Raw genomic sequence first — 10,361 nt, 5'->3', positions numbered from 1 at the left:
AAGTCATTTGAATCGGATCGGCGCCCCACCGTGGAGTGAAAGTTGCTTCTAGGAGGAGCAGTCTGGTTTCGCGCACAACCCTTTTGCCTGCCTTGATTCTCTGCATTATTTCGTACCAAACCCGAGGGGTGGTGGAGCAGCACACAATAATTACCGAGTTGTTATTTTTTCCAAAGCGCCCACCCAGTCCTCCATCGGTCCTGCTGCTAGAGAGTGACAGTTGAGAACGAAGGGTGAATACGTGCAGCCAGGCATTGGCATCCTTCGGCCGGAGTCGTCCCCCACGTTGCACCGTTTGATTTTGGGTGGAGGTGGAGCGCAACAGATACAGTTGGAATCCGCTCCCCCGGGCCCGCGCCCGCTCACTCGCCGAAGAACCAGTCAAACAGGCCACACATAGGTGTACGTGTGCGCGCAGCTCGCGGTTACGTGCGACGACGCCGCCGCCGCCAACAATAAACTAGTGCCGACCAGCGAGCGGACGGTTCAGTCTTCAGTGTATCGCGCCCGCGGAAAGATCTACCGTTCGCGAACGTGTCGCGAGGAAAGGAAAGTACACACAGATAGCGCAATCCGGTCGGTCGGACCCCACTCAACAACCACTTGCGGATTCAACGCCATCATCGCTGGTGCGCTTACCTGTTGCCTGTTGGGAAAGAAAGAAAGAAAACGAGGACACTGCCTCCAGGGAGCAAGACGCGCCACAGTCTAATTCCTCTCCACAAAGGGACTGTACACTGTAGTTGGGGGGTAAATTGTTAGTTGGTGGTGCAAGGTTGCGTGTGTTTTGTTGGACTGTTTGTCTAGAGTTTTGTGAAAATGTGTGGAATTTTCGCGTACCTCAACTTCCTCACGCCGAAGTCGCGCCGCGAGGTGCTGGAGCTGCTGCTCAACGGACTGAAGCGGCTCGAGTACCGTGGCTACGATTCGGCCGGTGTCGCCGTGGACGGGATTGCGGCCGACGCCGGCATCCTGCTGTTCAAGCGCACCGGCAAGGTGAAGGTGCTGGAGGACGCGATCCGCGAGGCGGCCAAAGAGATCGACTTCAGCGAGTCGTGCGACACGCACGTCGGCATTGCGCACACCCGTTGGGCCACGCACGGTGCGCCGAGTGAGCTGAACTCGCACCCGCAGCGGTCGGACGACGCGAACGCGTTCGTCGTGGTGCACAACGGCATCGTGACCAACTATAAGGACATCAAGAAGTTCCTCGAGCTGCGTGGCTACTCGTTCGAGTCGGACACCGACACGGAGACGATCGCGAAGCTCGTCCACCACCTGTGGAAGCAGCATCCGAACTACTCGTTCCGCGAGCTGGTCGAGCAGGTGATCCAGCAGCTGGAGGGTGCGTTTGCGCTCGCCTTCAAGTCGAAGCACTTCCCGGGCGAGTGCGTGGTGACCCGTCGCGGTTCTCCGCTTCTAGTCGGCATCAAGGCGAAGACCAGCCTGGCCACGAACCATGTGCCGATCCTGTACGGGAAGGGGCCGCGCCACGGCTCGCTCGGCAATGTGCAGGTCGAACCGACCCCGGACAACACGGCCGACTTCATCAACCCGGGCGAGGAGGTGGAGTACTTCTTCGCGTCGGACGCGTCGGCCGTGATCGAGCACACGAACCGCGTCATCTACCTGGAGGATGACGATGTGGCCGCCGTGAAGGATGGCGCACTCGGCATCCATCGGCTGAAGAAGAGCCTGGACGATCCGCACGCGCGTGAAATCACCACGCTCAAGATGGAGATCCAGCAGATCATGAAGGGCAACTATCGGTACTTCATGCAGAAGGAAATCTTCGAGCAACCCGAGTCGGTGGTCAACACCATGCGGGGGCGCGTGAACTTCGACAGCATGAAGGTGACGCTGGGTGGCATCAAGGACTACATCCCGGAGATCAAGCGCTGCCGGCGGCTGATGCTGATCGCGTGCGGTACCTCCTACCACAGTGCGGTGGCCACCCGCCAGCTGCTCGAGGAGCTGACCGAGCTGCCGGTGATGGTGGAGCTGGCGTCCGACTTTCTCGATCGCAACACACCCATTTACCGGGACGACGTGTGCTTCTTCATCTCGCAGTCGGGCGAAACGGCCGACACGCTGATGGCGCTGCGGTACTGCAAGCAACGAGGCGCCCTGATCGTCGGAATCACCAACACGGTCGGTAGTTCGATCTGTCGCGAGTCGCACTGCGGTGTGCACGTGAACGCCGGGCCCGAGATTGGCGTCGCGTCCACCAAGGCGTACACCTCGCAGTTCATCTCGCTGGTCATGTTCGCGCTGGTGATGAGTGAGGACCGGCTGTCGCTTCAGTCCCGCCGGCTGGAGATCATCGAGGGCCTGCGCAATCTGGACGCGCACATCAAGCAGGTTCTGCAGCTCGACCAGAAGGTGCTGGAGATCGCGCAGGACCTGTACCAGCAGAAGTCGCTGCTGATCATGGGCCGCGGGTTCAACTTTGCCACCTGCATGGAGGGTGCGCTGAAGGTGAAGGAGCTGACGTACATGCACAGCGAGGGCATCATGGCGGGTGAGCTGAAGCACGGCCCGCTCGCGCTGGTCGACGACACCATGCCGATCGTGATGATCATCATGCGCGACCCGGTCCACATGAAGTGCATGAACGCGCTGCAGCAGGTGACGGCCCGCGAGGGTCGCCCGATCATCATCTGCGAGGAGGGCGACAGCGAGACGATGGCGTTCGCGTCGAAGGCGCTCGAGATCCCGCGCACCGTCGACTGCCTGCAGGGCGTCCTCACCGTCATCCCGATGCAGCTGCTCTCCTACCACATTGCCGTCCTGCGCGGCTGCAACGTGGACTGTCCGCGAAATCTCGCCAAATCGGTTACGGTCGAGTAGGAATGTGCACTACCTGCCGAAAGGGTGTTGTCCAGTCCAGTGTCATGTGATTGTGCGTGTCCGTTATCGTGTGTCACTAGAGGAGGAAGAACTATATCTACATTTTATGTTTTCCCCAATCCCCCGCTACCCTTTTTATATCCATTCGAACGCGCCCGATCGTGTACCCGGCGTTACGGTCCATGGCACGTTGCTGTCTTCTTTTTAAATATTAATTTGTATGCAACTTTATCACGCGTATCAATTTAAACGCAATGCGTGAGTAGAATAAGTCAGCGTAAGCGCGAAGGAACACTATACTACTGGATGCAGTAGGCCCCTGCTTTTTGGAGATCCCGAAACTAAAACAAAGATGGCACGCTGGTTGCGTGGGCAACGGCATGGCATCGAACCACTAGCAAAGCATCACACACGAAACATCATAGTAGTCGATGGGACGGTGCGGTTGCAAATCGCATCGATCGCACTACGATTAATCACTACTTATGACATTTTCCTTCGAGCACAGCTGGGCTGTCAGCGTCCACGTCCGCAAAAATAGCGTCAGCAACAACAACCCATTCGGTGCTCTGTTCTGCCGCTCTTCGCGGCCGCTTGATTGAAGTGTGTACGTACAGGAGGCTACCCCAGGCATATTGCGGCATACGATTACACACGGGTTTTGTTTGTTCCAGGCACCTTGGGCGTGTGTGCGCTGGCCCGGGCTGTATCTCTCTGTTTCTTGCCGATGATAAGCACACCCGCCTGTGATCAACATCATCATCAGCAGCAGCAGCCACCCGAGCGAGACTGGGAACGCTTTGACATAATCGCATTTTACATTTTCAATTTTAGCTACCTACGGCCTACCTATCGGTCGTTTGGACTATATTTTGCAACACTAGGAAGTGTTGCTTCGCCGGCTTATCGGCGAATTGGACACTTGTTTTTTTGTTTGTGCAAAATCGTTTATCGCCGTTTGGCCTAATTTTTCTCCCACACGCCTCGCTCTCCACGCGCCGGCCCGCGAGCCAGCCAGCCAGCCTCTTGGTGACCATCTTTGTAGTGTGCAATAAATTCAGTATCTCGAAGATCTGACATTCGATACATTCGATTCGATTCGATTTTGCCGTGTATTGTGCGGGTCGTGCGCGTCGATTTAGACGCACGACGCCGACGAAGATAGAAAGGCCATTGTTTCTGAGTCTCTGACCCGCGCGGTGGACAGATAGTGCACGGGCCGCCGACACCGACACCCGGCATTAGCGGACGGTTGACAAGGCGAGTGATTAGAATGCTGTTAAATAAATGTGGGCTCCGATTGGCGAAACAGCCGGTCCGAACGTGACCAGGTTTGAAGCGGTGCGCTCCCGCCGCCGCGGGAGTATTAGGTAATTTTGTGTACCACTGGAGTTGGTGGCATTTTGTGTCGTTTTTGTTTTTTAACGGGAGAACACTTATTAATTATAACGCCAAACGCAGGTGTTAGTAGCAGGTTGATTTACACAGCTGCCAAGGGGCAGGTTCTCTGCAGAACGCGCACCATTTCGGTTACGTTAGACGTTTCGATTCGATTCGGCGTAGTTATTACTATCTCTAAATTTAAGCCAAAAATAAACTGTAAAATTTGTAATCAAGCGAGTTTACACTCTCGTCTTAAAAATTGTTTGAGTTTCGGCTTTATTCCTCGTCGAAGGACGTCTCAAGATGTTCAGTTTAGGAAACCTTTTAGACTAGATAGTAAACGGACTTAAGGTGGGCAAGTCCTTTATCCCTTGTACTCGGTACGGAGCCACACTTCGTAGTTGTAAATCGCAGAGACGGAGAAACAAGCAGTAACATTAAAAAAACCTGTAAAATCAGGAGCGAATGTGTATGTGAATAAAGTATTAGTGCTTTCTTTTTATTGATAAAAAAAACACATGTATAAACACGTTTTCTTTAGTGTAATTTTTTAGATCCCTCACATGGATAATATTCACCGGCAGCTTTCCTCGCACCATTGGATTATGCTGAGATGGAGTTCCTCGCAATCTTTTGAACATCGTTTTCTATTACCTCATCGGCAACGGAATGGCCTTCGAAATGGATGCAGCGAGTTTACGTCGAAGCTGTGCAAACGGAATTATTGGATGACGTCGTCGTCGTTGATTGTGGTTCACTTTCGCACATATTTTGGAACTATTGGGTTGAACTTTCTCCTGGATGTGGTTCGTGTTTTCAGTTTTGGTTTCTTCTACCCCTTTATTTGGTTTTCACTTCAGCCGCCTACTTCATCGAACTGCATTACGATTCGGTTAGGCAACCCGGGTAATGGGTTGTTGGAGCAGGTTTTTCTTCCGGCATGAAAGCAGGTGAAAATTGTTACCTAACCGCGTGAATTCGGACTGCACGGATGTGGCCAGTGTTTCGCTTTTTGTTTCGCTTTTCAAGGTCGTTATTAATAAAACTCTTCCGATGCAACCACATCTCATTGGGTTGAATAATCTCTGTGGTATGAATAGGTGAAAAATAACATGGTGCATCCCGATATTTCATCATAGTTTTTTAAATGTTATACCATATTTTGTGGCACTGTTAAATCGACTTTTTAATTTGAATTTAAAAAAAGGCATTTCTAACGAATATTAAAATGGAACAAACAAGAGGCACTAATATGGTAAGACTCATACATAATAGCAAAAAAGGTTTTAAGGTTAAAAATGATTTTGAATTCCAATTTGACTGCGTCGTAAGGTAAGATTATTAAACCCGAATGACCAAAAAGCGAAACAACATTCCAGAACCAAAAATGGTCCCTCGATGGATCGCGACAACGTCTCCCATTTAATGGTGGATGTGCAATGCATCCGAGTGCATTACACACCTCCACGGCGATGCTTTCTACCGCCGTCTTTGGCTCCCTGCATCCGCGCGCTTCTGGTTCCTCAACTGTAAACTAACGGTAACTTTAATGGCCGCCTTCCTCCGGTTTCACCCACTACCGGGTTTTTTTTTCTTCTTCTGCTGCTCAGGGCCCCGTCACCAGCAGCGTGTCTTCCATTTCCTCGTCCCACCGAGGCAGCGTTTCATGCTTTCCACATAACCGCGCGGTTTCGCGCCGCACTTTCCACGTGCGCGTGTTGTTGGCCCCATGCCGATGGCGTTCAGCGTGTGTGACGTATTGGGTACTCTATCGGCCCGTTGAAACTACGGCGAGTTTCGGTCACGTAGAAGCGCTCCGGTGAAAAGGTGTGCGTGTTTAGAAATTGGACGATCGTGGCACGGTAATTTCTGTCGAGTACTTATGACTAAACAACAACCAACAGCACATTAGCGGGTGGTACGCAGTTAGAGGATAATATATTCATTCTCCATTCTAATGGAAATTTGAGCAATTTCAATTACGGGGTTTTGAATAACGTTTTCCGATACGTTCGGTCTGTGAGATTCCTTTGGAGATGTGTCGATTTTATTGGAGTCATCTCGTTAATTGTTACTATTCTACTAAATTGAGTTGGGAGTCATTTCTGAGAAGTTTCCTGATAGATTTTTTTTATCAATTACTATTTTTACATCAACCGAACGGCACCAATTTTAGCTGAAAAGTCACTATCTTGGTTTGTCAAATATATTTAAAACTTAAAAAAGAAATTAAAATTAATAAAAACACAAAAAGAATAAACCCAGTGCATATGAAAAAACATAGTACTGAGATCAATCAAGTGAAAGTTATTTTTTAATTTTATTATAAATTTTTTTATCTGCTATTTTTTTTTTATTCACTTTTGATCACTGTGTCATAAATATGATTTTTTTTTTAAACAAAAATATGTTAAATGTTCATCTTTGCGTTAGTTTAAAGAAACCTCCCAAGTTGCGCCAAAATTGAGCTTGGTGAAAAACCAATAGAAGCTCTGTGTTGTTTGTCGGTTCGTCGCTTTGTTTGAACAGCCAGCTCTCCGTTTCGTGTGCGTATGAACCTTCCTTTTGTTAGTAAACAACGACGGGAGGGGGGAGGTTTGAGTGCATCGAAATGTGCCAAAGACACCTTGACCTGCTGAAACGAAAAACAACAAACGGGCCGATATGTTTTACGGTTTTACAAGAAACACACGTTTGGGTGGCATTAGGAGATAGTGTGGAAAATGCAGACAGAAAAACAGATAACAATGATGTCTTTTTTTTACAAAATTCTTACATCTATAACAATTTTAAGTGAGATTGAAGAAAACAAAAATGAGAAAAACTAAAAACATACATATGTCAGCTTCATGCTTCTTTTATGAAATGAATTTATGCTAATTTAAAATTTGAACATGGTAATTTTGAGTTTTTTTAGGTGACAAATTTCAAACCAAACATCTTCTATTTCTGTCACATAATCAAGCTATTTGCATCTAATTAAATGTCGGAAGATCGGACAACGCACCGCCAGTCCGTTCCACGTTGTCCAGGAGCTGACGTGGCGTCTACCGTTGGCAATCGAAAGTAATCCTCCTTCCAGGATCTTCCTGCTGACCTTTAAAACCGTCTCGAAGGAGCCCCTACGGGACAAAGAGGAACCTGTTCTACTCAGGGCTGTGCTTGGTTCAGGAAGCAACACGACCACGAAGAAGAAGTAGTGTATCAGAAGCTCAGACGTGAACCTCCACGTGAAACCCGTTCCGCTTGTCGAAACCGTCGAGGACAGGTTTTCAGTTTCGATTTCGTTGGGATGTGGTCGTCTGGCTGGAAGATCGTGACACTAAAATTTCCACACGTATGTGCGACCATCCCCATCCTTCACTGGCCAACCCCAACCCCGCTCCCGGTAAGTGACGGCTTTCGTTCGGGGCGAGTCGAGGACTTCGAGGACACCGAGGTTGGCAAAGCGTTCGATCCGATCCGATTGTGATTGTGGTCGCCGTATTCGCTGCCATAGTCGCGCCCAGGGCACAACTTTTCACTTTTATCTCGCTGGCCTTGACATTTTTTTTTCCTCCTTTCCCTTCCTGCTTGCAAACACCAACACGGGCGCACACTCGCGGCGGTACCCAAACACGGATGGAATCATAAAAATCCAACGGATCCGACGACGACAACCACTACCCGGTCCACTATTCCGCGGATTGTGCGGGGCTCCGATGGAGTGGCTAACATTTGAATTGCTTCCACGGCTCGTTGAATTCGTCCGCCTTGCCACGGTCCAATGGCTCAACTTGGCCTTTTTTCACGTGAGGATCATACGCCAGCAGAATAACACCCCTATCAATCGGCCGTTTGCTGATAAACCCTGCTGGCTGCTAAATTGTTGTGGGATTCCTATTTTTGTTCCTATATCTTCAAAGTCTGTTTATCTTTATTGTCAAGTGCACCATTTTAAGTGCGATAATAGGGGTTTAACAATAACTCATAGTGTACAGGATTTGCGATCGACAAATAGCTATCATAATTCGCAACAAAGTACGATGCGTGCGATTTTCTCAACAGTACAATTGACTAAAATGCCTTTTTGATTTGATTGGACTATTAAAAATTAATCTCTTCACCTTTCATTTTGCAAATATACATTTTCTACATATTTCCTGTTTCTGTCTGTTAAAATTTTCGAAATTTCGATAATGTTAGATTTTTTAAATATTTTCTCAAAATACCCGGGTCTATTTTAAGCGATAGTTCCAAAATCATCCGATTTTGTTCCCTGAAAAAGTTTATCTATAAACAAGGAATATTATTCATTTTCACATTTCCTCAAACCAAATAGTATTTTACAACCTTTCTCTTTCTGAAGTATTGGGGATAATTTTTATACCACCTAACTTTTTAAGGTTAGGTTATATTAGTTCCCAGACGGAAGTAAAATTAATTTAAACTTGTTTTAATCCAATGAAATAATATTTCATTTTCGTTGTCGTAGGTATGCTTTTAAAAGATTTTAACACAATTTGTAAATCACAGATTAAGTTGTCATTACAAAATATGGATGGAAAAAAAATTTATGAGATAAGGGGTGTATTGTTTCCCTATTCCACGCCCTCGACCATTTTACTCTTTCGACTATTCTGCAACAAAGTGCACCGTGGTTAACGACTCAAATCTGGCCTACTCAAGTTTTTGCTAACTCCTTTTCCTTCCAGTAAGTTGAAAGGGAAGGGACCGAAGAAAATCACCCTGCAATAAGAAGCAATAAAAGTGAAGTCGCACTCGAACTCGGGATCAGCAACACCACCCTCCACCCGCATTAGTGGGTGGCAGTGGCATAGAGGGACCAAGAGATTTCCACCGCCAACCGTGATCGGCAAGCGCGATCATGTGGAACCAATTTAGAACGTCTTGGCAGGCAGGCGGAAACCACTTGAACCACGATGTCTTCTGTAGTCTCGTGTGGTCGGTTTCGACGTGATTGCGAAAGGCTCCTTGCGTGCCGTCAGAAGCGACACGCCACGGTAGGAAGGGAAGAGGGACCAATGCGACCAAGCAGCCTTTCGACGGTGACTTTGGGGCCAAGCAGTGGACAATACAGTGTTCCACCTGATGTAAAACGGCAGCCACACAGATTTTGAAATCAGTCTTGACTTTTACCACCCTCCGTTTCTTACGAAATGGGCCGAATGGGCATTCTTGCAGAAAAACCCTAGCACATCCTAAATTTTATATTTTTAATAAACCCTTGTACAAATCAAATATTTATCATTCAACATTCGCTTGCCATCTTCAGCACTCTAGAATAATAGCATTTTAAACCCTCGGGGATGAAACCAGAAAAGTGCTCGCAAAGCAGGCCATTACTAACGCTAAACAGAAAAGTTTGCTTCAAATTTTTTGGTTAGTTTATTAAATTCACCAAGTCGGCTCAGTATACTGAGCTGATCTGTATGCAGATAGACGTCTGTATGCATATAGAGTTGTCGGACCGTTATTTTACAAATATTTTCCAATATTTTTTTAATAGAAGAATCACTAATCACCCGCTATGTAATTTTTTTTGTGTCAGTTTTCTTTTTGTTTTGTGAGTGGATGAACATTTATTTCAACAATTTACATGGCTTCCTACGATAGAACTATCACAAAGTAATGAAGTGGTGCAGAGCCACATTTTGCTCTGTTGCAGAAGAAAATTTTGTCTCCACGATTCGTAACTGCAAACTATTAATAAGTTAATAATTGGAAAAATGATGTAATGTAATGTAATGATGTTGTGTGGAACTGGATTCAATCATCAATAAGAACTTAACATGATTTCATTTATTTTCAATAAGAATCATATTCTGGAACTGATTTTTTAAATGAAAATATTGATTAATTCGTGGACATTCAAAAACTGTCACCTAAACTCGGAGTAATGCTGATTTACTCAAAACGAATTTTACCAAAAATCTAACTTTACTGAACACAAAACATTGGATTTTTTAAATATGATTTCTTCGAACAAGGAAATATTCGATACTGTAAAGTTGAACTTTGAACAAGTTGAACGACCTTTTGGGCAGCATTAAGTCCACAAGCCCACGGAAGGCGTCAACTCACGAGACAACCGATTGCGGGGGTTGGGAAAACAGTCACCTTACCCC

General features: G+C 47.2%; 1 protein-coding gene across 1 annotated transcript; it reads left to right on the top strand.

The window, feature by feature from the left end:
• Positions 1–462: 462 nt before the first annotated feature.
• Positions 463–3,176, top strand: LOC131260766 (glutamine--fructose-6-phosphate aminotransferase [isomerizing] 2-like). The gene has a single exon (XM_058262582.1). The coding sequence runs from the start codon at positions 820–822 to the stop codon at positions 2,848–2,850; it is 2,031 nt and encodes a 676-aa protein (XP_058118565.1). The 5' UTR covers positions 463–819; the 3' UTR covers positions 2,851–3,176.
• Positions 3,177–10,361: the final 7,185 nt, after the last annotated feature.

Source organism: Anopheles coustani, chromosome 3 (genome assembly GCF_943734705.1).
Source record: "Anopheles coustani chromosome 3, idAnoCousDA_361_x.2, whole genome shotgun sequence".
Lineage (NCBI taxonomy): Eukaryota > Metazoa > Arthropoda > Insecta > Diptera > Culicidae > Anopheles > Anopheles coustani.
The sequence above is the reverse complement of the archived record's forward strand: the minus strand, read 5'-3'. Positions and strand labels throughout refer to the sequence as shown.